This window comes from Penicillium longicatenatum, assembly GCF_028827895.1.
Source record: "Penicillium longicatenatum strain IBT 33135 chromosome Unknown contig_2_segment0_segment0, whole genome shotgun sequence".
Lineage (NCBI taxonomy): Eukaryota > Fungi > Ascomycota > Eurotiomycetes > Eurotiales > Aspergillaceae > Penicillium > Penicillium longicatenatum.
The window spans coordinates 35,996-62,928 of NW_026643120.1; the positions used below are offsets into that span (position 1 = coordinate 35,996).

General features: G+C 46.1%; 14 protein-coding genes across 14 annotated transcripts; 4 read left to right on the forward strand and 10 right to left on the reverse strand.

The window, feature by feature from the left end:
- Nucleotides 1–172: 172 nt before the first annotated feature.
- On the reverse strand, nt 173–1,060 carry N7484_002524 (fungal specific transcription factor domain-containing protein; the record flags this gene model as incomplete). Its single annotated transcript, XM_057112944.1, has 1 exon — nt 173–1,060. The coding sequence occupies one exon, from the start codon at nt 1,058–1,060 to the stop codon at nt 173–175; it is 888 nt and encodes a 295-aa protein (XP_056973084.1).
- A 382-nt stretch (nt 1,061–1,442) lies between these two features.
- Nucleotides 1,443–2,191, reverse strand: N7484_002525 (uncharacterized protein; the record flags this gene model as incomplete). Its single annotated transcript, XM_057112945.1, is given in 3 exon segments — nt 1,443–1,832; nt 1,887–2,130; nt 2,142–2,191. 3 exon segments carry the CDS (start codon nt 2,189–2,191, stop codon nt 1,443–1,445), a joined length of 684 nt encoding a protein of 227 aa, XP_056973085.1.
- Nucleotides 2,192–3,803: 1,612 nt separating this feature from the next.
- Nucleotides 3,804–4,232, forward strand: N7484_002526 (acyl-CoA oxidase; the record flags this gene model as incomplete). Its single annotated transcript, XM_057112946.1, has 1 exon — nt 3,804–4,232. The coding sequence occupies one exon, from the start codon at nt 3,804–3,806 to the stop codon at nt 4,230–4,232; it is 429 nt and encodes a 142-aa protein (XP_056973086.1).
- A 9-nt stretch (nt 4,233–4,241) lies between these two features.
- N7484_002527 (acyl-CoA oxidase) lies at nt 4,242–5,027 on the forward strand (the record flags this gene model as incomplete). Its single annotated transcript, XM_057112947.1, has 4 exons — nt 4,242–4,340; nt 4,391–4,468; nt 4,609–4,995; nt 5,019–5,027. 4 exons carry the CDS (start codon nt 4,242–4,244, stop codon nt 5,025–5,027), a joined length of 573 nt encoding a protein of 190 aa, XP_056973087.1.
- Nucleotides 5,028–5,536: 509 nt separating this feature from the next.
- N7484_002528 (GFA family protein) lies at nt 5,537–6,207 on the reverse strand (the record flags this gene model as incomplete). The annotated part of the gene is made up of 2 exons (XM_057112948.1): nt 5,537–5,663; nt 5,717–6,207. The coding sequence occupies 2 exons, from the start codon at nt 6,205–6,207 to the stop codon at nt 5,537–5,539; spliced, it is 618 nt and encodes a 205-aa protein (XP_056973088.1).
- Nucleotides 6,208–7,190: 983 nt separating this feature from the next.
- Nucleotides 7,191–8,011, reverse strand: N7484_002529 (type 1 glutamine amidotransferase domain-containing protein; the record flags this gene model as incomplete). Its single annotated transcript, XM_057112949.1, has 3 exons — nt 7,191–7,576; nt 7,632–7,869; nt 7,934–8,011. 3 exons carry the CDS (start codon nt 8,009–8,011, stop codon nt 7,191–7,193), a joined length of 702 nt encoding a protein of 233 aa, XP_056973089.1.
- Nucleotides 8,012–9,189: 1,178 nt separating this feature from the next.
- Nucleotides 9,190–9,815, reverse strand: N7484_002530 (Major facilitator superfamily domain general substrate transporter; the record flags this gene model as incomplete). Its single annotated transcript, XM_057112950.1, has 2 exons — nt 9,190–9,199; nt 9,250–9,815. 2 exons carry the CDS (start codon nt 9,813–9,815, stop codon nt 9,190–9,192), a joined length of 576 nt encoding a protein of 191 aa, XP_056973090.1.
- A 1,700-nt stretch (nt 9,816–11,515) lies between these two features.
- On the reverse strand, nt 11,516–11,864 carry N7484_002531 (uncharacterized protein; the record flags this gene model as incomplete). Its single annotated transcript, XM_057112951.1, has 3 exons — nt 11,516–11,548; nt 11,599–11,651; nt 11,699–11,864. The coding sequence occupies 3 exons, from the start codon at nt 11,862–11,864 to the stop codon at nt 11,516–11,518; spliced, it is 252 nt and encodes an 83-aa protein (XP_056973091.1).
- Nucleotides 11,865–16,798: 4,934 nt separating this feature from the next.
- N7484_002532 (cytochrome P450) lies at nt 16,799–18,515 on the reverse strand (the record flags this gene model as incomplete). Its single annotated transcript, XM_057112952.1, has 2 exons — nt 16,799–17,977; nt 18,048–18,515. The coding sequence occupies 2 exons, from the start codon at nt 18,513–18,515 to the stop codon at nt 16,799–16,801; spliced, it is 1,647 nt and encodes a 548-aa protein (XP_056973092.1).
- An 868-nt stretch (nt 18,516–19,383) lies between these two features.
- N7484_002533 (Major facilitator superfamily domain general substrate transporter) lies at nt 19,384–21,140 on the forward strand (the record flags this gene model as incomplete). The annotated part of the gene is made up of 3 exons (XM_057112953.1): nt 19,384–19,504; nt 19,583–19,865; nt 19,922–21,140. The coding sequence occupies 3 exons, from the start codon at nt 19,384–19,386 to the stop codon at nt 21,138–21,140; spliced, it is 1,623 nt and encodes a 540-aa protein (XP_056973093.1).
- Nucleotides 21,141–22,169: 1,029 nt separating this feature from the next.
- N7484_002534 (putative extracellular cellulase CelA/allergen Asp F7-like) lies at nt 22,170–23,351 on the reverse strand (the record flags this gene model as incomplete). The annotated part of the gene is made up of 2 exons (XM_057112954.1): nt 22,170–22,580; nt 22,647–23,351. The coding sequence occupies 2 exons, from the start codon at nt 23,349–23,351 to the stop codon at nt 22,170–22,172; spliced, it is 1,116 nt and encodes a 371-aa protein (XP_056973094.1).
- Nucleotides 23,352–24,143: 792 nt separating this feature from the next.
- N7484_002535 (alpha/beta hydrolase) lies at nt 24,144–25,410 on the reverse strand (the record flags this gene model as incomplete). Its single annotated transcript, XM_057112955.1, has 2 exons — nt 24,144–24,969; nt 25,352–25,410. The coding sequence occupies 2 exons, from the start codon at nt 25,408–25,410 to the stop codon at nt 24,144–24,146; spliced, it is 885 nt and encodes a 294-aa protein (XP_056973095.1).
- N7484_002536 (fungal specific transcription factor domain-containing protein) lies at nt 25,348–26,182 on the reverse strand (the record flags this gene model as incomplete). Its single annotated transcript, XM_057112956.1, has 3 exons — nt 25,348–25,489; nt 25,542–26,074; nt 26,138–26,182. The coding sequence occupies 3 exons, from the start codon at nt 26,180–26,182 to the stop codon at nt 25,348–25,350; spliced, it is 720 nt and encodes a 239-aa protein (XP_056973096.1).
- Nucleotide 26,183: 1 nt separating this feature from the next.
- N7484_002537 (alpha/beta hydrolase) lies at nt 26,184–26,930 on the forward strand (the record flags this gene model as incomplete). Its single annotated transcript, XM_057112957.1, has 2 exons — nt 26,184–26,603; nt 26,673–26,930. 2 exons carry the CDS (start codon nt 26,184–26,186, stop codon nt 26,928–26,930), a joined length of 678 nt encoding a protein of 225 aa, XP_056973097.1.
- Nucleotides 26,931–26,933: the final 3 nt, after the last annotated feature.

Sequence of the window (26,933 nt, forward strand, 5' to 3'; positions counted from 1 at the left end):
ATTAAGTCTAGGCGGCCGTGACAGCTAAATAAGGTACTCTGAGCCACGTGATGGTAACAAATGAGGTGAGTGCAAAGGGTTCTGCCATATGCAAGTGAGTTCTGACGATGTTTTATGTTTTCGCCTACTGTTCTGTTTATATCTTTACCACTCACTCAGATACTTCTAGGATTTACAAACCTAGGTCCCAATTGTCTCTAAACTCCGATAGGAACGGAGGCAGTGTCGTCAATTCCGGGTCAAAAGTCCCAATATCAGCGGTTTCCGTTTCCATGCGAATCTCTGGCCAAGGCCAAGGCGCTCCATCCGTGAGTGGACCCTGTGTAGTGCTCGAATAAGGAAGGATTTCTGCTTGCAAGGAACTTTCGCTAAGGGCCATATTAAATGATGGCCGAGGCAGTTGTGCTGGAAGGGAATCAGGACATTGCTTGTCTGCACCTTGAATACCACAATCAAGAAAAATAGTACCGAAATACGGAATGTCGACTTTGATGCGGTTGGACTGGCGATCTTCAGTCGAGAGCCCTGCCGAGTTGGCAGATTGTGATGGTCTCTCGCCCTTAGCAACATTCTTCAATGTGCGTAGCACACTAAATCCTCGAGTTGCCACCTTGTCAGGTGGTTGTCCCTCTGCCAATTTCTCCAGAGTCTCCATGACGTTTTCAACAGCGCGCCAATCGTTCGGACTGGACTGGGGCCGACCACCTGGTCTTATTATATTGATCATAAGAGTGACAGCCGCAGTAAAAGCCTGGAAATCAAGCGATTTGCAGCAGAAACTTTCAGGAGTCAGCCGGCGCATGGAAATATAACGTGTACTCATGTGCCGGGATGCCTCGAGGCAACTTTGCCTGCTGTAGTCGTACCGCCTATGGGTTCCAGACTCGAGAAGAAGTGGCAGATGTAGCCATGCCATAAGTTGATAATACCATAGCCTCGCCATGAGTTTATTATACCCCCAAGCTCGTTGTATAGACTTTCCTGAGCTAGGAATACTGGTTTCTTCTGCTACTTCTGGAGGATCGACCGACATAAGCTCTGAATCGATGGTCTGCGTCATTCTCGCCATTAGGGGAGTGACTGTGGTAAATTTTTGATTTCGTTCGATTATTGATCCAGCAATGCGACAAAGGATATCCATAGAGTAAGAAGTTGTCTCGCTAGGCACGCGCTGCGAATCCAACGCCACATCGGTAATGCCATGATACATTCCTAGATCAAGGAAAGATACCGATCTGCATGTATTATGTGATTCCATATATGCCTTACCCGCGATACAGATTCGGAATCATGCTCCCTCTTTAGGGCAAGAAGATGAAGTCCGATGATTTGACCAACGTTTAGAGCACGTCGATAAGATAGCCAGGCACTTCGTAGTTTCCCGTCGTTGTTGTAGAATATTCCTTGGAGAACTAAGCATTCTAGTCCGTCAATGCCACTTATCAACGTCTCATCAGAACTAATCGAATGTGCGACAATGTTGACGCATTATGTGATGAGTTCTGCTGGAGGGCAGGGAAGCTCCAATGAATCAACGGCGAATCCCCGTGGGAGTTCTGTAGGCAGATGACCACCCACAATAGAGCCTTGGCGATGACAACAGGGTGGTGGTTTGACAAAGAAGCTAGTGAATACGGAAGAAGTGATTCTTCGTAGTCTTGAAAGCATTGGGCTCGGACCAGCCACCAGCAGCTATTGGCCGCTAGTCTTTTCAAAGTACTATATGACGGTAGGAGGGCTAAGAGTCCGTGACGGAGTTTCTCCCACTCGTGATTCATCGTGCCATAAAGCGTGATACTCGGCGGAGAGGCGTCTGATGGTTGAAAGCCTAACTATTTTAATATTAGCGTGAAATTTCTATGCGAAACAAAATGGGTAATCCATACCACTCCATTGTCGAAAAGTGGTAAAACAGGGGCATTTTCATTGGCAGGTGTAATAGCTGTGCCGGAGCTCGGATTGCTGCTATCAACGGTCCCTATTGGTGGTGACATTGGCGGCTCTCGTTTCTCACCAAGGTTATCCAATCGCCGCAGAACTTTCTCTAGGAGGGATTCTACGCGGCCTAGCCGATCATTGAGTGATGCGCGGTCTGATTCGCGTAGATTTTCAGGTTCTGAGAAATCTTGGCTGAGACAAACCGTTCCCCTGGCCAGACATTCGCGACAACTGGAATCGCCATCGGAGACATATTGACAGCGAACCTTACGATGTTTACCTATATTGAATTCAGGTTAAGACGACTATATCAAATGATAGAAATTACCTATAGGTGAGTACATACATTCCCAACAGTTGCGATCCCTTTTCGGATTCTCTTCAAGGCGGCTGTTGGTCCTCGGGTGGGGGCGGTGGTGAATGCGAATTAGCAAGCATAATTACACTTGGTATGAAATGTGGCTCACTGACCTAACCAGTTCGAAGCGAGGGAGATATAGGAGGTCAGGATAAATGTACGGGGGCAAACGGAGTACGTCGTACGTTGAGCGAACAGCGTCCGTCACCGCCCGCATATCAAGTAGCCAATCACCTTGAGGGGGCTAGTTAACGAAGTGGGGAATCGATGGCAGCACGCCTGACAACATGCGGGTCGGACTGGCAATGAATAAACCACCCATAACCATACAATTGGTAGCTTTTAGAAGATGGTGGGAGAATCAATAGGGGTACATTAGGAGTATGTCTTCTTGAACCGTCTCATAGTACTAGAGGAACCGTGCAGGACAGAACGTTACTGGTATGGTCAACCAATAATCATGCAGTAGAATCCTAAATTAGTACCCCTATAGTCACTGCCAGCGTAATAAAGGGGGTGTGTCTGTCTTTACCACTACGAAACTAGTAATATTCACAGTACCCGTAACTGAAGAAAGTATTTACAACCCCGTTAACTAACTAGTCATTATGGGTGGAACCTTGGGGGAACTTTTGTTTAGTCTTGTATGATTTCTCAACCTCAGACATTAATGTTTACAAGCCCATCACCTAGTACTAGCAAGGGGCAGTTCATTTTGAGAATTTTGCTGTAGTACTCGACAAACCCGAGTCTATACCGTGACGCGAACACAAGACCATTTTTACCCTTCATCAAGATTTTTCTCTCCATAACGCTCCTCACAGTCCCTACTACTTTCTTTCATACCTTTATTCGTAGAGGAAGCAATCATCTTTCAATGCTGCTTTTTACCTTGGAAAGAATCGCAATGTGGCATAGTCGCTTTGAAGCACTCAAAATCTTATTAATCGTGTATTCAATGATAGTGAAATCATTATCATGAAGTTGCATAGTGGACATAAAAGGCATCTACTAAATATTTGTATCGATCCTTATGGCCCGATGCGTACTTGTTAATATAATATTGATAGGTAGTTTTGGAAGGTTTCAAGAAGGTTCCTGCGTCTACTAGTAGATACAAATGTATTGAATCTACGTCCTAATGTAGAATACTGGAATGGAAGAGAGAGAAAGAAAATTGATAAATCTGTGACTGGAAGGTCAAAAGAAGGGGTCAAAGCCCTTGACAGTGTTGGAAGGGTCAAGCTCCGCATAGACTGAAGAAAGAAACCAAAAGAAGATACGTATGTAGCGATACGACAGAAGAAAGGATCGAAGAGAGGGTGGAAATTGGCATAAGTCGCACTTCCCAGCTTTGGAGATCCCCAGAGGAAGCACATGCTCCAAGATTGGCAGGTAATATGTAGCTCACCACTCTAAGGGGCAATGCAACCTAGGGCACCTAAGAATTTGAGGATATATAATTAGTATTATATTAATAATTAAAATTAGTACTTTATATCTAAAAATGTTATCTAGGCTGCTACCTTCCATCACAGGCGGAAAGATGCTCGACCATGGCCTGACTTCATTCGATCACGTCCAGCTCCCAGCAACTGCACTCCTCGGCGACCTTGCAAGGCCCATGAATATGCGCGACCAATACTTGTCTGCCATCAACCCTCTGGGTACAGGTGCACTCGCTCTGACTCTGTGGGTTATTCTTTTTCTCAAGGCTGCTGTTTTAATTACGGGCAGGTATAGCCAAGGTCAGACAGTCCAGCAGGGAATGCACGGCGAGCGTTCACCGATCATTGCCTTTCGGAACCAGCAGCTTCCAATTTTGTATACTATAGCGCAGATTGCTATCATGGAACCATTTTCCAACTGGATTACTCATTTATACAGCAATAGCTCTGCTCGCTTCACCCTGGCGCTAGACATGGACCTGCGGTAATTACCAAGAATGTATTTTTTTCATAATGGTCAGAAAAGTCTAGCCAACTTGATTGAACGAAGTGGTGCACAAGGAATGTATTCACATAATCAGATAGCAGCGTTCGAGGTACGATCAATTTGTGGAAGTTTTCTGTGCATGACTAAACATTTTCAAAGTCTTTGACTCGAGCTACTGGCATTGCCGAAGGAGAAGTATTGGTCTTGTTTATTCATATGTTTACCTCAACATTGGATGTACGCTCGTATTGATTCGCTACAGGCCTGGCCACCGAGCTACTCCTAAGTCGATAACAAATTCCCGCGCCCACCAATCCTAAATGCCTGCTGGCGCAACACAAAGCAGGACTCATGACTGAGCTCACAAATCTTCATAGAAAATTGGGAATCACCGGAGTGATGAATATAATCACCACATTCTCCCTCGCTGCCGGCCCCTAGTCCTGGCGATCGGTCAGCGCATGGCATATGAAGCTGCTGACGCCATAGGGATCGATCCAAATCTACCGGCCTTATACGAAGCGGCTTCTGTGGAGTCAGACTCCAGTTGGTATGTTAAAAATCCTGGGCTCAGCCGAGCAGATCCATTTGAGATGGAGTGCAAAGCGCTAAACGCGGTTTTACCTCGACTGGATAAATACTTGAACAGCTATGACATTGTACAATATTGTACTGCTCCTATACTTTCAACGGATAGGTGGGGGGTCATCATGAATGCCGTTCCGACTTTTGCAGGAGATGCACATGTTGACATCCCGCTGGGAGTTTCTTTTCAGCCAAACTCTAGGTGGATTGACTTAACCTACCTATTTACGGATTACAGCACAGCCTAATATTATATATGGGCTTCCACTTGATTTGTTAGATTTTGACAATTTTAAGAGCGAATTGGTGGCATGGTGGTTACTTGAAGAAGGATAGTCTAATAAATTGACGCGTTTTGATTGGGGTGTTCCCCTCGCTTGTGAATTACGTTGGTCGATGACAAGTTGACTGGCATTGCCGAAAGTCTCCATCTTTCGCCACCTGGGGGAGTGTTTTTTCTAATCTTTTCGTCACGGTTGAATTCAGAAATAGATCAATTAATATTGAATTAAGATAGCCATGAGATGTTGATTGCGCGTAACCGAAACAAGCTCTCGCATGTATCTGATTAAGCTATGAATGATGGATTCGTGCTATGTCTTGGCCCCTAAGTACAATATCATCCGTTAGATAAGAAAAAATCAAAGGTAACCTGGAAACTCGAAGATGAGAGCACCGGTACTGGAGAATTAAAGTATTTCAGACTGCACTGGAAAGCTGTTACTCGCTTGGAACGTCCAGGGGGTTTCCACTATCATCCAGACGTTCGCTTTCCTCGTCAATCCCACTCCACTTAGGAATCCCATCATGAATATCCCGCAACCTGTATTTATAGAAGATGTGGCACCTTATCATCATTGTTAGTCACAATGCCCTAACGAAACTATAAATAAGACTTACGATGGTAAGAACGTTTCAACCCGCTCCCGTTGCTCCTCCGGTGAACTGGAAAAGTCAATCAATTGCGGAAACAACAGGCACATGTTGCGCCCTTCATCCATGATGGGAGTCCGACAAACAGCGCAAGAGACTTTAGTGGGTGTTTGATATTTTGTATTTTTCTCTCGGGCTGCATAGAATGACAGACCGTTCGTTCCGTTATCAAATCGCACGTCCTCCTTCGGGAAAATGGCTGCCCATTGGAAGGGTGCGCCGTGCATAACTTGACACCCACGACAATGGCAAAACTTGGCCTTCAACGGTCGCTCGCGTCTCAACTTGTATGAAATCTTGCCACACTGGCAATGCGCGCCCCATTTGATCTCGCCAAATTCATCTAGCGACGGCCGGGAATACGGCGGGCGATTGCTGGGATCTTCGTCTTCGAATGTGTATTCAACACGTTGCTCGAGTGAGGGCTGGGAGTTATTGCTATCACCTGACTGATGCATTCTTTCAGTCATAATGCACCGATGAGCACTATTGGCAGGAGAGTGATACGTCTTCAAGTAAGAATTCGAGTTTGAAAATTCATAGCTTATCCTGCAAAGTACCTTGGGATCACATTGGGTTTTATGGTCATGCGCAATGTTTCCTTGAGCAGACCTGTTCTTTGGAATCTTCAGCGTTGTGGATCTTGTTTTTTTTCCTTCTCCAATAAAAGCCACAAAACACGCAGCTGCTATGACTAACTGATCACGGTAATGTTGATGTCATGACTAGCAGGGCTTGGTAGACATGTATTTGGATTCAGCCGCAATCCCAAATAATTCAAGGAACAAGCCCTGCCACAACCATGTGATCGATAGAACGGCAAGGATGATGGTAGAGATGGGATAATTAATGTCACCATGATGAGTTATGTGATGACGTGGTTGCTGAATGTCTATTCGTGGCGATATTTCCTTGATGCCTAAGGCCAAAAATCCTAAATATTTAAGTCGCACAATACCGCAGCAAATCTTATTTATTAAAGGGTTTTCTTCCACGTGAAAGACCGTAGAAAATAATTATTTAGGTGAAATGAGCCCACCCTTCATCGCGGAGAAAAAATTGGAGACTTTACATACCAAGGCGGAAAATAATTTTCAAGTCATGTTTAATAGTCATATTTAGGAAGAGCGATCAAGTGAACGTAATTTTTGATTCAGCGGACCGTCATGCCTCTAATCTTTAGGTAATGATAGCGTCTAGACTATGATTACATCAACCTAGTAAAGCTCCTAACGTACATAGCAATCTTGTCTTGTGACTTAATAATCACCTAGAGCACAAACTTCAGGACCTATAATAGGATTGACTTGCCAAAATGATGAATCGTTTAGGTAGACGTAAGAAGCCCGGAGCTAAGCTCGCGATGCGATGTAAATGAGGATCTATTCCTTTCTGGAGATTGACATTTAACGCATACCAAATGTTATGGATGTGCCCTCATTCATAGGCTCAAGGCTTTAAGAATTTCCTCCCCAACAGCCGCAGCACTCGCCGGATTTTGACCAGTGATTATAAGCGAACCGTTACCGGCCGATCGAGACACAACAACATTCTCGCTGAAAGGCTTTGCCTTTACATATTTTCCAGAGATACGATCCAGTTCCGATTCTAATAGAAATGGCATAACTGAAGTTGTACCAACAGCGTCCTCCTCGGCATTTGACAGACCTGTCACTCTAACACCATCAATAATGGATTGACCAGATGGGGTCTTCGCCTTAAGAAGAACAGCTGGGCCATGGCAGACAGATGCGATAGGCTTCTGAGCAGCCACAAATCTTTCGATCAGGGCAATGCTATCGGCATCGTTGGTCAAGTCAAACATCGCTGATTTCGTCATTAGTGCGCTCACAAACAATTTATAGCTGAGAATTGCACTTACGCCCATGTCCCCCAACATAAAAGAGCGCGCCGAACTCATCTGCTCGGGGAATGATTTCGCGGAGTTTGACTGTATTGCTCCAGAGAGGTCTCTGTTCTTTCAAGAACTTCATGCTCAATGCATCGTGCTGAGAGAGCTTGATAGAGTCAGGGGCTAAGGGTGCTTCTCCACCTTTAGGAGACGTCACGGTTAGATCAACCTTGCCATTCAGAATATAAAATGGGTGGGCAAGTTCAGGCTGGTGATAAGGGTATTAGCGCATCTATGGAGCATATCATAGTAGGGGCAATGGGAATGAATACTAGATACCATCCGCTAGGGTGGCTGTTTGCCGGGATCATTGCCTGCGAGGTAAGGACGACAAGAACTTTTGGGGCCATTGCGACTTTTAAGTTGTTGATCAAAACACTTATTTGGTCACTTGAAGATCTGTTGGACCCGGGAAACAGGATGTATTAAATGATTCTGGAGAGTATTATGTCAGTCAGGCTGGGTGCTATTAATTCGGAGGAAGCCAATGACCTTGTAAGTGCATGAATGGACCCACATTCGTAGCTGCGGAGTTTATGAGATTTGCGGAGTTCTGCGGAATTTCATCTACAGCTGTTCAAGTGACAAGCATTCTCATCCCTGGATGAACCGTAAGTTTGTAAGCAGCCCCGCAAACTCCGCTATAGTACGTGTTGGTAGATTGGAGCGGAATTCGGCATCAAAAATGCAATTGGGTCAACTAATAGCTGAGCGCTAGCGAAGCTATTACAGAATAGGAAGTCGCGGGTGGGGGCGTGTGGTAGGGGGAAGGTGTGTAATTTGAATCAGGCACGTTAGGTGTCGACGGTTAGGTGTTAATCAGGCATTGAAGGTTCCGCCTTCTCTTTCGGGCTATCCTGCCAGTTTTCAGCCATTTTCAGCTGGTTACTGCCGCGTTTCTCTGTCATTCCTAGACCGCCTGCCTATCGTAGCTATTTACAGTCTAGTAATCCGCTGCATATTACATTCCTGCCCTTGCTAGATCGTGTCTCCTGGATTTCGTATGCCTTCGAAATAGTGCCGTACCTATAAGTAGGTGTGGCCGCTGCATTAGTTATAGCCTTCTCGGCGAGGGGGGGCCATCATAAAGACCTGCCAGCAATGCCAGTATGCCCTGCGGGCCACTACTCAACCTCGACGTACCCATGAGGATGCCGTTGCTCTAAGAATTCCCCGGCTGCTACCAGGCCTATATATAGAGCCGTTAGCCCATAAAATATCGTTTCTATACGCTGAATTACGCTTAGCCATCAATAGTCACGGTAATAACGAGGAAGCGACGTAGGAGCTTAATAGCTACAGTGACTAGGACTACGCTCAGCCATTAATAGCTACAGCCTGGAGTGGTAACAGCTATAGTAATGAAAAGGGAGCGACGTAGGAGCTCAATAGGTAGCCAAAGGTTTTTTACTAGCGCTCAGCTTAAACCAGCACGGGTACCGTAGCTGTAACTGGTAATTTTATTACAAGAATATACTAGCGAGCTTAGTTATTCCATTACCGGGGGCGACCGCTTCTTTTACGTGATTCAGTAGTCCCTAGGTCATTTAAGCGTTTAATAGTGTTAATCATTGTGGCTGGAACGTACCTCCAGGCCCAGTCCCCAGATATATGTTGGCTGAGATAGACGATTAGTGTGGCGAGGAAGCCACCGATCATAAGAAAAGCATTGTATGTTCCCACCATCAAACCACGCATGGATTTCGGGGCAAATTCTCCTTGATAGGCAGGGATGACACTGGTTGCAATCCCACCACCTAGGTAGACAAGAAGCTTGCCAATTAGAAACTGGACGTAGTGTCTCTGAGCAGTTGATTCGATGATAATGCCAATTGTCACCACAGCACTTTGGATATACAAGGTATTCCTTCTTCCAAGGCGTTCATTGATCGGCGAACCACTAAAGACTCCAATGATAACCCCGACGTAACTAAGGCCAGTTCCTAATGACTGCTGTTGGGAGGAAAGAGTCCATTCCTCAGTGACAGGGTTGGAAGATCCGAAGTTTTGAATAAATTGAGAAGAGCTCATTAGGGCTCCCCACCATCCTTGGTCAAATCTAAAGCCAGCGGAAGAAATTGACCCAAAGACGACCACAACCCAGATAAGCCATGGCAGACTCCGAATTGAGCCACTTGGCTCTTCTTGAATCATGATGCGAGGAAGGGCGTAAAGCGATAAGGAGGAAAGGAAGAAATTGGTAGAAAGACACTCTCAATGTGAAAGTCTAGGCTCTCCTTTCCCATGGCATTGAACCCTTTTTAACATTACTTTTTCACATTCTTCTGGGTTTAGTGCCCCCCTACTCTGAGAGGAGGCACCGACCCGCTTTCACGAAGACAGGGAGATGAACTGAGTAGCCCGACTTTGGCAAATGGGAAGGACAAACAGAGTAAATGTTTCCGAGGATTCTTGTTCATTCGTCCAAATTAGACTTCTACCTGATTTGAATGAAACATTAGATCGTCGTTCGTCAATCTCACGAGAGCATACTTCACTAGCTTGAACCAAGGCCTTTTAGCCGAACGCCACTTTATGTCAGATCCTCCAGGGGCCCCGATTTTGTAAGATAAAAATCCAGGAAGGCCACCTTGACTGTGACTCACCCGCGTGTAAAATCGCCTATGCATGGCCCGTGTGTGTTCGTTCTCCAACATTTATACCGGGGCCCCACAGCCGCGCCGCGTCTACGAGGTATGACCGGAAACTGGAGAAAATACCGGGGTCCGGCATCAATCAAAGAAATAATGGGGTAAATGCGACGTCCGAAAACGAAATAAAATAAAATAAAATAAAATAAAACAAAGTAAAATAAAATAAAATAAAATAAAATAAAATACAATTGGCAAAAAAATATGGATCCGTCAACTCGGAGGCCCCACTACTTCGGCGAGTGGCGGCTGAATCCACCGAAGTGTGGCCTGGCCCACTCCCAAGTGTTCAACTCAACTACATTCTGGTCTAACACTTATCCAACGGGAAATCCCAGACCTCGGCATAGGCCGCAACACAGCCACAGCATAACCACATAATAGAACCAGGGAAACCCCAAACCCTAGAAATCACCCAAAATACAGTCGGCAAGAGGATGGTAGCCTCCCTCAATAGGATTAGCTAAGGCACACAGTTATATAGAATCCTGAAGAGGGACCTAAAGGTTTATCGGCGATTATATTATCATAATTCAATATACTCAGTACGACCTCAATACAATAGCACTATACCTCTCTTTCATACCCCATCTAAAGCATTTCTGCCTTGACAGGCTCAAAGAGATCGACATCGGGTTGTCAAAATGACCATTCCCGCATATGTGTTCTTGGCGACATCGTCACTATTCTGTGAAGTCCTGCGCTATGGATGTAAGAAGTCTAGTATATTATGCCTCGTTATATGAATTTAAGGCCTATGTACTTAGGGTAAATATACAATCGTAGATATTTATGAGTATTCACGAATAGTTATATTCTATTCGGAGCCTTAACATGGCTATACATTAAATCCTCGAACGTCCATACCTAGATGTACCTAATGTGGTCTGAGTTCCTGATCGTACATAAGGAGAATATGTGACTAGTTTGGTAACCCCTGAGACGAGCATTATTGTTCTGGTCTGGTCTTACGATGCTAGTCTAGTGAATAGAGGACGGCATAAGGAAAATATTTTGAGGTATAAGAACGTTATTCAATAATTCATTCGTAGACTTTCACAATGTTGAATGGTGATGCTATATTTAAAGAGTGTGTCAATTTCCAGTTTAGATCTGCTAATTTGCCAGCTCCCAGGTTTCCTTCTAGATAAAGGATTGTCGGTCTTGTAACCTGCTGGCTCGCTAGTATAATACTAATTATACTTAAACCTGCACAGTCAGGCAGTTCAAAAGCCCCTATAAAATGTTAGGATGATGATTGCATTTCCAAGACAAGGATGAAATACAATTCCGTTGGATTCGCAGCATGCTGCCTGATTATTGCAGGCACCAAGCAAAGCTGTGAATGATTAGTTTTATTCGATGATTAGAAATTTGGCTACTTACGAACACACAGTGCAGGCAGAATGTTGATGTTCAAGATACCATTCGTGAGACTAGAACAGCATTTATTGGCCTGGGACGTGGTACACTGGGATTCGGTCCCACCAGTTGGGATCGCGGCGACAGCGCTGACTGTAGCAAAACACACGATGGCAGACATGAAATGCATTCTGAGTATAGGTTTGAAAGTTTGTGCGGTGGTAGATATTGACTTAGAAGCTTGGTTGGATCAGTTGAAGAAAGGGGAGAATGGGTTTCTCTTAAATAGCTTTAAAATATAGACAAATACCCAGACTTATGAGATCACAAGGCTGTTATACCTTATAGACCAGTCGGCTCAAATCACCTCAACACATTGCCTTAATACGAAGCGCCATCTTACAAGAATCTGGTTTCGTTGGACTTGATCAAAGCTCAAATCAAGGAAACGAGATCATTCATCAGCTAAAGTCAAGTTGGGCCTTGCCACTTGAGATCTAGATCGTATCTTTTACGATCATGAAGAATCGTATCGGGGTTCGTTCTGTCAGTAAATTTAACCGATTGGACGAGGCAGGTCCCCCTGCTCTCTAGGAACTTCATTTCGGACGTGTCAAAACCACCACGATCTTATGACATTAGTCTTTTGTAGATCGACCGGCTCCAACCAAGTCTGGCTTAGTCTATTATCAGTGGTGCGGATGGCTGGGCTACTTTTATTATAATGCGTCCCGTATAGTCGGATTTTGGCGAAGCGTGAGGTTGCGTCGTGCGGGGAAAACAGATTGTGCAAGTACGGATAGTCGACTAAATTTGTTATTTGCTACTTAATCTTTGGGAACAATCCTATTTGCGAAGTCAGCAAATGCTCGTCATCTGCCTTTCGACATGCAAGATAGGTCGAGGAGAGAGCATTCCGTACCGTTGACTCCATAGCCTCAGGGAACGAGCTCAAATGTGATCAGTAAGATTGCCTTGTGCAGTGTCTCACCCTGCCGAAGGCCACAATCTACATTATAGGGACAGCCGAGTCACCAAGCCCGTCCGCCCAAAATTAGTTACATATTCTTAGGTACTGGGTGGAGTCCCTAGGAGAAATGGACATTTGTCGGCGCTGCAAGTGCGGGCTTCCAGAAAAGTTACAAGTAAGATATGCGGGGTACGGTCAAGCTTGGCATAAATTAAATTGTGCTGATATTAGGTGCTTGTGCTTGAGTCAAATCGTCGTTAGAAAATATATGTGAAGATCCTATTTATGGTTTTGTTGATCAGTATAGTCGGCTCTGATTACGAAAAGCATTCTGTACAAACTAAAAGGTGTTGCTAAGAAGGTCACAAGGGGTCGTGGGCGCCCCTACAACAACAGGGTCTCGGCCCTGATCACACTACTCCACATGACATCATAGCGCGTACTGAAATTGAAAAAAAGCTCTTTTGTTTTCATTTTGAATTTATCGTATGTGATGAGATCGTGGCTGTTCACTCGGAAAATTTGATTGGAAGAGCCGATGCTGGCATGTATGAAAACATGAAAATTTGGCCCCGGCTATGCATATGACTCCGTGGCTTAGGGTTTTGAAACAGGCATACTCAAGAATTTCTTCCTAAAATGGTATATGAAGATCGATACTCTTTAGCTGAATCTATCACGCATGAAAGCGACGCTACAAGGGTCTTCTAGTCTCGGAAAGCTGCAATTGGACCTCGCAGGTGAACTTCTATTCCAGCGGAGGTCGCATAGGCGTTATTTTCATGGGTCTGCATCTTGAATATCAGTGCCAAACATTCGATCATGTGGACTACGCTGGCTGGCTTTGTTTGCTCCAGACCGGTGATATTATACTTCATGTATTACTTCTCTATATACTGCAGCTTACAGGTGCTCTCAGCCCCTCTCCAAGACGCTTACTTCAGCCCAGCTACGAGCCTAGACGGCCAACTCATCAGAACGAAGCCATTCTCATTCAACAAAACAACGGGAATATTAGAAATAGAGGAATAGAGTATTATATTGGCGTCAAAGCCGCACAGGTGGCCCGCGATTGTCATTAACTGTTCGGAGCCAGATCAAGTCGTTCTCATCCCATACTGCACACAACAAATCACCACCTCGATCCTTTACCACACCCATCACACCGTACTCATTAGAGACCACTTGATTTCATCATACTGTTATATTCCGTTAGCTGATGGTCAAGGGGTAGACTGCCGGCTGGCGCCGAAGAGAGGTCTAGCAGATCGGGGCTCTACCCACTTCTATAATAACACGTTGCGGTTTTGAATCCTAATGCTAGCAACTTCCCATCTTCGGGTCGAGGCTAAGGAGGATCGCGGTGGAGGAGAGGTGACTGAGATACACGCTTGGTGTATGAAGAGATAGGTTGTTTCGTGGAGCATATTTCTCATATATGCCTATCCCTTCGCATCCTTATTTGCTAGCGTGGCATATAGTCTCTTGGGGTATTTGCAACTTTTACTCCGGAATCGCGATATCCCCGGTGGAGCGACGTCAAATCATGATATGTGCCTCTCCGACACCCAAGGACAGCACCGCCTGTATGCCCTCAATGAGCTCGCACTGCGTAGCAATCACCGCCAGGTTATTGGGATGATGGATTTATACTTTCCCTTGGTATCTGGCCATAATCTCCGTTGCGAGACCAAAGTGACTCCGTTGTGATTGTGCGGTATGGCCCGGTAAGGTAGAGACTGCATATCACCAAAATTAGGGGACAACGGGGTATGAAAATCATCCGACTTCTTTTTATCTGACTCGCACTCTTTCAATAGCAGTAAAATTGATGTCCTCTGTTCCCCTAAATGGAAGACAGGACACCCAAGAGCCTGCATACGGTCTGGGATTGCATTGTACGAGATGAGACGAAGCAGTCAGGCTAACACCGTACAGACCTCGTTTGATGCTCAGGAGGCCTCGCAAAGGGTCAAACTCATTAAGACTTCGAAGATGCCGTCTCTGAAGACCTCGTTAAGACCTATCCACGGGCAATCTTTGGTGCAGGTCTTCTTTTTGACATAGAAACAACCGAGAACACGGGCATCCCCTGGGAGGAAAACGAACGGGCAATCTAGATGGAAATGGTATTAGACTGGTGGCAATCGATGGTCCCTGTTAAGGCCTTGCCACGGGCAAACTATCGATCTTGCTCAGGCATCGGGGAATAAGCTTGGTTAGTGGAAATTGACCGGCGTGAACTGCCGAATTAAGTGTATATGAGGCCTTCGCAAGACACGGTCGGCCTAGTCTGGGAGGCCTTTCTAGGTAATGCTAAATGGGGATCTAAGGGCTCAGGTGGTGTAGTGTACAATGCCAGCCACTGCGATAGGATCAGGGCGTATTAAGAGACTGTCTGTAAGACCCGAGAGTACGGAAGCGTGTGTCTGTGTAGAAAGCTGGGAAATAACTATATCACTCGCCCCGAGGGCCTGAAGTTGATCTATTTCAATTAAAGCGGTGTCGGCCTCGTTATTTGACCTTGATTTGCCTATGGAGCAGACTGAGAGTCACTAGGGTGAGAGGCTTTGCCCACCAGGAAAGCCTAGAAACTCCGAATACCTGGCCGAAAATGGGGGTAGTGGTCTATGCAAGTAGGCCTGCCAAAGCTACTTACGTCTTTTGGCTAAGCATCGCGCACATCTACCGACAAAGCTATGACCCAGCCACGGCTGGCTATCTAGTTACTGGAAGAGGATTGGTCATAGCGATGTTGATCGGTGCGAAAGCTGCGCGTAGGAGACAATCGCCCACGTATTGATGGAATCGCTTGGTGGGCCCTCGGAAAACATCTGTGCAGTGGAAGTAAACCCGAAAGATGTTATCCCTGGAACGGGATTACGCTAAGACTGCCTAGCATGAAATTTAAACAGGAGAATTCTGAATCAATGAGGTAAGAATATTTGATTGCCAACCAAACTATTGATTTACATAATGTCATGGCGCGAATTTGACGTTGGCATCTCATCGCAATCCTTCACCCCTTCGTCGCCTTTCTGTTGGATATTATGCTCACTTTCACTTCGTCCGTCTCCTATAGTGATGTTAGCGTTGATTATAGTACGGGGTTTTATAATAGTGCCAGAGAATGGAGTCCTTGCGTGTTCTCTGAGTTCGCACTTTATCCTTCATTTTTACCGGAACTCTCCGCAAACTTCGCTTCTGTAAAGCCATGTGACGTTTTCCTTATCTTATTCATTCTGTTTGAATTCACATCTAAATCCCACGTATGTATTTAGTCCTCATCATATTGAGCATGACTGCACTGTCGACTGGATCGTCTTAGGCGTTCCGTGTACTTTACGATAAAATCAGCGGTGACGCCGTGGATGAAAAGCAGGAGACAGAACGATATGTCATATGTGAGGGCGTATAGAAGAAGGAGAAGGAGAGAACAAGAGGGAGAAGCGCTGATGTACGCAACAGAGGCCATGATGTGACTTCGACAGATATTATACGTAACCTACATATCTTGGGTTAAGAAAGTTTATCTATTCCAAGGGATGAATCGCCAACGACGTATCTTGAAACAGATTAGCTTGGCTTTGTTTTTAGGCCAAGAAATATAGCGTGAGCCTTTGGAGCAAATTGTTTTCGCATTCTAACATAACAAGGCAATGACTAGTGCGCATATCAATTGAACGGACAACAATAAAGATTCGACTGTTCGACGTGTTAACTACCATCTCATTTCGGAATTTACTAGAAGTTGTGATATCTTTTTTCAGAGCGCTCACTTAAGGACGAAGTGATGCAACGATTCATATCACTAAATTGGCATTGTGGTATTTCCTGGCAAATCATCCACAGTGAAAAGAACCGAGATACGAGCAGCAAGGTCGCAGCTTCCCGAGCCATCCGTGCACTTCCGTTTGAATATCCTTTTCTATAGATTGGTGCATTACAGGACCTCTGGTCTTAGATTTTTCAGCATATGACGTTATATTAGCAAAGGCTAAACGATAAATCCGGAAAAGTGAAGGACAGAATGAGAATTCAAAGAACGCATAGAGACTCCACTCTTCAAAAGTGTCATAGTCAACAAAAAAAATAAAAAAACAAGTGAAAAAGCAAACGATCAATCTTATCAATGTTAGTATTATTCTTGTCACTTAAGCCTCCATCCCTGCTTGATGTAGTCTCAAAGTCACTGCATCAGCTGGACAAGAAGTAAGCGACACACCATGCCGAATCTCTCTCTCAGGGTGTACATCCTCAATCTTGTCAAACTTCTGCAGAAGTCTCACCAACACATAGCTAGACCTCACCAAAGCAAACTGTTGGCCAATACACGTTCTAGGTCCCCCGTTGAACGGAATGTACTCCCAGGTGACCTTCCGGCGAATCCACCGGTCCGGATTGAAGATTTCAGCATCCTCGCCCCAGATATCCTTTCGACGGTGCAGCATATAGGTACTGTACATTACTGCCTGGCCCTTGCGGATGTAGATTGGAGAGGTACCATCTTTACCGCCGCCACGGGGAAGTGTAGTATCCTTTGTTGCGCAACGGCGGTTGAAGGGTACCACCGGGTAGAGACGAAGGGTTTCATTTAGAAAATTGTGAAGGTATTGGCATGATTTCAAAGACCCAAATTCCATGTTACTCGGTTGATCATAAGTTCCGAATTGCTCTAGAATGTCGCTGCGAAGTCTTGCGAAAATGTGGGGCTGTCGTGCGAGAATGAGGATTGACCAGCTCAGTAGAGAAGCCGTTGTGTCACGGCCTGCTAGAAGGACGTTCAGAGATTCATTGCGGAGCCTGATGGGGTCTTTCGTAGTATCAGTCAAGGCTTTCAGGAACGTATACTGCGATGGATGCTCTTGAATGCTCTGGGCTTTCTCTTCCGACTGATGCTTCTCCTTCAGAGCAGCGTGAACAAACCGGTCTACGAAGGCGTGCACAATGTTGATACACTTTCGAAACTCCTTATTGTAGATGACCCAGTAGAACCGCTCGAACCGGAGTCGCTCTGCAAGATACCACATGCACCGGTCAAATCCATGGAGAAAAGTATCATCGGATCCCTGTGCAGATTTCACTTGCATAGCAGCAATCTGGCTATCACAGCTATTACCAAAGAGGAATTCAGTGGCCGAGTCAAGGGTAAGGCGAAAGAAGATGGCTTGAATATCGACTGGGGAGGACCAGCCGTTAGATAGCATCGGAATGGCGCGCAACGCATTCTGGACATGACGTTCTTCGCTTTCGAGATTACTCATTTGATCTCGAGTGAACTGTGGCCGTAGCAGTGATCGGGAAAGGGACCAGTCTTTGCCATCGGTAGTAAACTATGTCCAGTCAGCCAATCTTTTCTGTCCCTGAGAGAGAAGCGCTACTTCGCCAAGTGTGAATACCCACGATTCCATGACCAATGACTGGATTAGCTACATTACGACGCATGTCGCCTAACCCAAAGTCCTTGAACTGAGACGCCAACATAGCTTGGATATTCTTAGGATCTGCCGTCAAGAGGTTCTCCCGACCGGCCTGACAGATACGAAAGGTAGAAACGTATCTATCATGCCGGCGGGATAAGAAAGCAATTCGCCTCTCAGCTAGTTGTGGGAGCAGTTTCTTTTGTGCGGCTTTCAGTGTCTCTAGAAGGGTGAGAATACCGAAAGGGTCATGACTGGCGTAGACAGGGGGCTCTTCACAGCCTATTTGATGAGATTTACAGGCATGAATCCAAGTGAAATAGACGGAGAGAGCCAGACGCCCGGCGATAGCGAGTGCCACAAATGCTGGAACTAACCAGCTTTGCGTGAGGAGGGTATTCAACGTTGACATACTAGTACAGGTATTTAAATGCGTTTTTGACTCGGACATGTTGTGGGAGATGCCGTAGAAGCGATAGCTGGTCGAAATGAGATAGAACTGAGAATTTGATGACAAGCCTACTGGAAATTTTGAAATATATAGAGGGAACTTAATAAAAATAGCAAATGGGGCCAAAATAGTACTGGCGAGTGTACTCATCAGCAATATGCTGTCGCAACATTGACATAGCAGAAGATTCAGTAATTGCCCGGCAATGAAAAGATAATACTTTTTCGTAAAGCATTAACCATTTACGACTGTAAATTTAGCGTAGATTAACAACAGACCCACAATCCTTGCAAAAATGGGTGATGGAACGCCTTAATACTGCCTTATGACGGCCACGTGTCCCCCTGTCTGCTCGTGGGCGGTACGTAGCGCCTAATCAGGCGTTCTCTAGGTTTCTTGGCTACTTGTATAGCATAATTCACATTTGTATTAGCATCTTGACTGAGATAACTTGAGGCTGTGTAATGGCTCTACGGTGCCATGTGTCCTCACTTGGCAACCTGGAAATAAACTTGGGGGAAAAATCTGTACGCTGACGTTAGATGAAATGTTTCTATGACTTTTGCGACTAACACACTGGCTAAAATGCCCTTGAGCGGCTAGTGGCATACTGAAAAGGGTAATAAGGATGTTGAGTCTAAATTCGTTAACAGACTCCGTACGAAATAACCAGTATGAATCCTTGCAATGTTGCATTAGAATTACCACTGAAAGCAACGTACTATGCATGTCCCGCATCTCTCTCGTGGGGTCCATCAGGTCAAATCTATCTACAAGACCAGCCCTTCGCCTTTTACCCATAATGTCTTTTGCTGGCTTTTATTGACTACTCAGACACTAAGACCGGTCTTTTAGGCTCAGTCTCAACATGTCGACTTCAGGAAAAGAGAAAACTTCTTTCTCTCCGGAGACTCATCCTCGCAGCCATTTTCCAGAATGGAAATGGAAGGGAACTCTTGCAGTCCTCATTCTGACAACTCTAATCAACGGTCTGTAACGCCCATGATCATGACACCAACTGAGCAGGTGCATTCCAGGCCATAATTCTGACAATGTCATATCATTAGGTTATGATGTGAGCAATGTAGCCAATATTCAGCCCGCCCTTTACTCGGCCTTTGGCAACATTAAACTCCTTTCATGGATCAGCCTGTCCTTCAGTCTCGCCGTATTCTCTGTTCTATCTCTATCCCGGAAGATCATGTACTGCGTCGACATGAAATGGATATACATTGCTAATGTTATAATCTTCATGGCTGGTGCTGCGGTAGCTGGTGCTGCCTCCAATCTGCCTACCGTCATTGTGGGACGGATTGTCATGGGCGTAGGTGGCGCTGTTGTTTACCAAAGGTATTTTAAGATCTTTCTTTGATGTCTTGAGGCTCCTAGAGCTCACAGTAAGATAGCAATTTGACATTTGTTGCCGTCTTCGCAACGCCCGATGAGACACCTCGTCTGTTCGGTCTTCTGAGCGCAGTATGGGCCATTGGTCTCGTCATTGGAGGCCCTATCGGTTCTGCTCTCGCTTCGAACAAACACACCACCTGGCGGTGGGCTTTCTACATGAACCTACCTTGGGTGGGTCTCAGTCTTGCGGCCGCCATTTTCTGCCTCCCTCGCAAATATCTAGGGCCCGAAACTCCCTTAATCTCCCGATTAATGGCAATAGATCCCATTGGCATTGCTTTCAATATGGCGACCCCAGTACTATTTGCCCTAGCATTGGAGTTCTCCGGTCCTGTGTGGGACTGGGGCTCCGGTGCGTCTATTGCTGTCTGGTTGATTTTCGGAGTGACCTTGATTGGATGGATTATCCAGCAATGTTGGTGTATTGGCACGACCCCGGAGCAGCGCGCTGTTCCTGTTCACTTGCTCACCCGGATTGACTTGCTTCCGTTATGGGTCGCGTCTGGCTGTGCAGGCGCATCATACGCCATCACACTCTACTACACACCGCTCTTCTTCGCTTTCGCTCGCGGCCAAAGTTCGATCCAGCAAACTGTCCGTCTCCTTCCCTTTGTCGTGGTTTTTATCATTGTAGTAATTATTGTTGGTGGGTTACTCCCAGTCTTTGGTCGCTACAACCTGATCTACATCGTTGCGGGCATTGCAACTGTGGCGGGTGCTGGCGCTATGGCCGGCACACTGAGTCCCACTGTCTCCGAATCACATGTGCTAGGCTTTGAAGCACTCATTGGTGTTGGTCTTGGCTGTTCGTTCCAGCACGGGGTGGGTGTCTCGAATGTCATAAACAAGAATTCTCACGATCGCATCGACAGTGCGGTCATGTTCAATATGGCACAGATGGGTGGCATTGCAATCGCTTTGGCGGTTGCAGGCTCCATCTTCCAAAATGTAGGATACAACCTGCTTGCGGACGCCCTTGGTGATGAAGGGTATTCGGAAAAAGACCTGCGTGAAGCGCTTGCAGGGGTATCCTCAGCAGTATGGCAGTCTGGCAACCCCGAGGTTCTTTCTCGTGGAGTTGATGCCGTGGCTACTGTAATTGGGCGGGAATTTTACTTAGTGGTGGCTAGTGGTGCCATCTGTCTCGTCTGTGGGTTGGTGATGAAGTGGGAGAGATTGGACTGGGGCAAGAAGAAGAACAGGACAGTGGATACATGAATGCCACCTACCGTCAGCTAAACACAGTACAGAAATTGATGTATTTTCATTGCCATGAAACACTTTTTGGTCTTTATTTTATAGCTCACATGACGTCATAATCTGGATGAGACCATCAATATTCTTGTTCTATTAGAGCATGATAGTCACTCAGTCAAATTTACTATCCGAAAACAAATTGAGTCTCATCATTGAGGAAGATCGTGAAGAAGACTCAATCCTTAAGGATTAAAGCCCTCGATGACTAGGCATGATATTTTCAGGGGTGCAACACATCGGCATGTCTCGTCAAAAGACTGACAAGGAGTTTTGCTGTTGATAGAACAAAGTCCAGGGAGTATATAGCGTGTAGATGAAACAGGTAAACAGCCACGGCCAGGCTTGTTAGGAACGTCTAATAGATATGTTAAAATTGCTCTCCCTATGTGCCATGATTTTGTCTAAGGAATGAATGCCACATAATTACTCACTTGATTAAAATGCTTTATTCAAGACGCCATATCAGATAATTAGCATGAAATTTTCAGAGCGCTAAGATAGTCCATTGGTAGATTCCTTGTGGAGCTATCGGGCATTGGCATCATCGAGTTTGTTGTTTTACAGTTCGGACGCCCCGACCACGGATTGAAAGAAAGCAAAATTCATTCATACGCTGGTTTATATGCTTGACCCTGCAACGCGTCCTGATTTGGGCTTTGATCTTTGGACAGATTCTCATTCGGCAATGCTGACCGGGCATGAAAACTTCGTGGATCGGCCCGCTGTTGCGGACGATTGATATTATCCCTTTTCTTCCATATTCACGCCCGAGGAATACTAGATAGGCTAAGACTACATTAAACTATCAACTCCCATAAATCAACACTATTGGACCTTTTGAATGAATAATACTTCGAGTAATGCTTGCAGTTGAAATTCAGTTTACTAAACCTGACAGCAATTACCGCTCTTGTTGTCGACTGTGGCATATCAAAAAGAATATCTCGGTCACTTCGCGCCATATAAAGGTACGAACTTGACTCCAACCGTTTACAGGTTTGAGTCCGCGATAATCTCGGAGGTAGTAGAGCACGAGACGTTCTCCACTATCACTGTGTTTCCACTACTACCTGTCACACGCACATCAACAGTATCCGTACCGAAGCCAGAAGTGTACTCAAAGTAGTTGTAAGATGTACGGGTAGTAGCAATCCAAGTACTACCTCCATCGGTACTAGCTTCGAGTGCAGAAACGGGCTCATTAGCATTGACGACCTGCATGGAAAACCAGTATTGTGATGATCCAGATTTATTGCGCAGCTTCAGAGCACCATCCAATTCACAGGAGGTGTACTCCCAATCGATATCGATGACGCCGGCCGATATCTCTGCTATCTCACCAAAGGCATCCTCGAATAGGTCAAAGTGGTTTGTTGCGCAGCTGGGGCATTGATCGACAATCTGTAAAGGTGGGATATGTTAGCTTTCACAGACGGCTAAGATGAATCCGAAAAGTGACATAATTACCATTGCTTTGATGGTTTTTCCGTTAGGCCCCTTGACAGCAACACATGCGCCGCAGTTGGCGGCGTCGTCCCATTGGTCAATCGACAGTGCGGTACCAAAGAGAGTACTGGGTAATGTGTAGTCAGAAAAGGAGCAGGTTCCACCTGAGAGGTTACCGCCGTAGTAGGTTGCTGTCCCGGCAGTTTCCTTAGACGAAGACGCAGAGGAAGTCGAAGAGGATGTCGACGAGGATGTCGACGAGGAGGATGACGAAGAAGAAGAAGACGTTTCTACATTGATAGTAGAAATAGTAGAGGCAGATGAGGTTGCAAAAGATTCCACAGGGGCCACCGTGGTGGAAGGGATCAGATCCTGGACAGCATGCGAGGTTGATGTAGCAACATTGGCAACCTGCTCTTGGTTTTGAACAGTGGTCTCGGGGATCGAAGCCACAGATGAAGAGGTCAGGGTAGAAGAAGTCGATACAGCATTGTGGTACGTAGTAGTCGGTGTTTCAATGGAAGTATCGGTGATTATAGCACTTGCGGCCATCGCAGGCGTCGGGCTTGGTGTCGTAGTGAGGGCAATAGCCACGGTCTCATAGTACACGCTCACAGTGTACCCAGGTGGGCAAGAATCATCGTGCTTCATTAGCGGGCTGGCGGATACGGTTGCAGTGAGCCCGAGAACGGTCGCACTAAGCGAGGTGAGCAGCTGATGTCTCATGTTGATCGTACTTTCTCAGATATATAGCGCTCTCTGTTGTATGAATTGATCCTGCCAACGAGATGGAAGTTGCCTATATCCAAGATACGGCAAATTTGAAATGATTGTGGCGGCAGATGTCCCAAAAAGATTGAATAAGAATGAACGGACGTCAGGATTTCAAATCCTAGACTGACAAAGGAGTGGAAGTGTCGCAGATGGGTGGAAAAAAGAATTAGATGAGAAGGAAAAGAAAGAGGGGAGGAGGGAGACCATTAATATGATGTAGGGTCCCCTTGACCGAATTAATTAAAGTGCAAATTTGCACATTTGCACATGGCTTGCTCCTTCGCGTTAGTGGATCAGGCCATATTAAGGTATGTCTTCATCTAAGAAATGAGATTAAATCCATCTGAAACAACTATCACTACTAGCGTGAGGGTCCAGCCCCGGAAGACGCCGAAAACAAGTGTGCGCCGCGCCTGTTTAGGTTTAGCGGTCGCTGCTTAATTAAAGCAAATCATCCAGTTTAGGTTCCAACGAATCATTTCAACGCAAATGTCCCGATGGACCCGTTATGAGATTAAGGGTAAACAAGAACCTCAGGGTATGGCAAGGATCTATCATTCAAAATAACACATGGCTGATCGGAACTTTCCAAGGTGAGATCCTCGACGATTTTCAGAACTTGAGTCTCGGACAAGAAGAGTTGAACCATGCCATACTTTTGGCATCGAGAAATATATAGCATGGCCAAGTCCTCATGCCATGCCACAGCAATGATCTCAAATGTGGGTCTAGCCCATTTTTATTTCAGACCAAATGTTTCTTCATAAACTCAGCAACATCCTTGACAGCAGGCCCCACATAAGCTTCGTTGTCATAAAAGTCCATATGGGCTCCTTTTGGAACGATGATCTTCTCAGTCGCGCCGTCAATTAGCTTATCCAACTTATTGGTATGCCACAGGGATCCCGCGTCCGAACCAGCGATGAGAAGAACAGGTTGTTTGAGAAAAACGTTCGCTAGGTGGAAAACGTCGAAAGTGAGCACCCGGGGAAAGCTAAGATATAACATCTTATTTCCAGCGCGGGGATGCTGTGCCCGTGGAGTGAGATAATAGTCACTAGCCTCCTTCATGTCTCGAGGGGTCTTGTCAACAGGCTGAGGAGGCACATATGGCGCACTGGCACGCTCAGCACCTTCCGCCTCGGCGGTGATCTGGGCCGCCGCTGCACGTAAAGAGTCGACTTTTTCAGATGCGTCCTCATCTCCATCCCAGCCTAGGCGTGCCGAGTCTCTAATGTTCACTATGCTGACTGTAGCAACAGCTTTCAGTCGGTGGTCCCCCTTCGCAGCGGCTACGGCGTAGCCACCTCCAGCGCATATACCCAATACACCGATTTTATTGGAGTCCACGGAATCAATGTTCTGGAGGAAATCCGTTGCGGCATAAACATCGCTCACACGTTCGTTTGGGTCTTCTAGATAATGAGGTTCACCTCCACTGGCACCTTGGAAGGCCGCGTCGTAAACGATCGTCGTAAATCCGGCATCGGACAGTTTTTTCGCATATGCCCCTGCAGTTTGCTCTCGACCTTGTGATAGCACCGTTGTAGAATATCCAAGCCGGATCTCGCTATTGCATTTGAAGCCTCCATATCGGACAGGCTCTTAATGACCTGCTGGAGGTTGTGTTCAATCCTCTGTTTGGCTTCCTGGCTCGGCGGTGGAAACATAATTGTGATTATTGAGACAAGGAAAGAAGCATCAACGATGTAAAATGCGAGACCAAATAGATGATAGTGATGTTTTTTAGCCTCTGCGAATAACCGTTGTTGGGATTCGATCGTTTCAAAAGCGGCCTGCAAAACGGCTCTTCGACTCTCTGCGTTGGTCACAATATGTGGCCGATGCAATGTCATCAGGAACAGATTCGCCACCGAGAATCATGGCCATAAAACTATTCCAGTCAGACGAACAAAAAATAGCCAAGGTAATGATATTCAAGACACCCTCACCTATCCCATACAAACAAATTGATCCAAAGACGTTTCTTGTTCTCTCCGTACCAGAACATACTCAAGGTCTTCTCAAGATTTTTTTGATTTGTTTGATAGATTTCTTTTCGCCGATGCAAATCAAGTTCCTGGGCTTGCCTTGAAAGGTAAGTCAGTGATTGTCGATGATGTGCGTGGGCATCATACGGACCTGATGGCATATCCAACCGCGTGCCAAGCTTCAATGCCTCGCCCACAATTCTTCAGCCACGAAGACCTTAGAAAGTCTGCTTGAACTGCAGCGAGGGTGAACCCAGGTCTTCCTAATAGAAATAATAGCTCGTCCCCAAAGTCGCTGTACGTCTGTGAAGTTGCAATACCCGTCGATGATGATTGAGCGAGGATCCCCCAGTCACTTGGTAGAAATTGCAAAGCTAACACGATGACCTGGAAAAGGAGGGCAGGAAAGTATCTTAATCCCATTGAAAGTTCTGCGATTTCCAGATAGCTGACAACCCCCATTTCCTCATTAGGGGACCAACGCGTGAGTAAATCATCGAAATATAACTTCTCGAGGATGCAGTAATGCCAGTTGACTTCGCTAAAAAAGAAATCCACGAGGGCTTCGATGACCGTTCTCGGCGGTAGTTTCGCGATGAGGGTTTGGATGTTTTCTTCGGATCGGAATCGAGGACCGATATTGTAAGTGGCTGTGATATTTTGGAATTCATCATTTCCCGGGACCTCGTTTCAGTCAGTAAGCTGCAAGGAATCGTCGGATGTAATATTCACATCTCGTAAACCCACGAAAGTATAAGGCACATTCAACATCATATTGTCACCAATCGCCATCATGTCTACAATCGAGACTGTTAGTATTCCAAACATTGCCTGGGACACTGCCGCCAACATTCACTTCCCACCGAACTTTAGGAAGACCAAAAAGTACCCAGCTGTCGTGTCTGCCCATCCTATTGGCTCCTGTAAGGAGCAGACCGCAGGCAACATCTATGGGGAAGCCATGGCGGCCGCAGGCTTTATTGTCGTTGCCTTCGATGCGTCTTTCCAAGGCGCCTCGGGTGGGCAGCCCCGCTTCATTGAGAACCCCGAATTTCGCTTCTCCGATTTTCGCTTCGTGGTCGACTACATCCAAACTCTGCCCTATGTTGATGCCGAGCGGATTGGTGTGCTCGGTGTTTGTGGCGGAGGTGGCTACGCGATTAACGCAGCTATGACAGACTACCGCTTCAAATGCTGCGTCGGCATCACGCCGGTTAATTTTGGCCGTCTCTCCCGCGAAGCTTAAGCTTTCGGTAACTTCGACCCCGCTGCTTCTGTCGAGAAGATGGCAAATCAGCGCACCATTGAGTCCCAGGGTGCTGAATGCCTTGTCATCAATCTACTCCCCCCATCTGTCGAAGAGGCCAAGAAATCCACAACGGACATCGACGTCATCGAGGCGACCGAATACTATAAGACTTCGCGCGGCGAAGAGCCCAACGGCTGCACCAGCGGTTTATTTTCATTCAATAGCGCTGCCCTCGGGTGGGATGCATTCAACCACGCGGAAGTGCTCATGACAAACCCCTCATGGTGGTAGTCG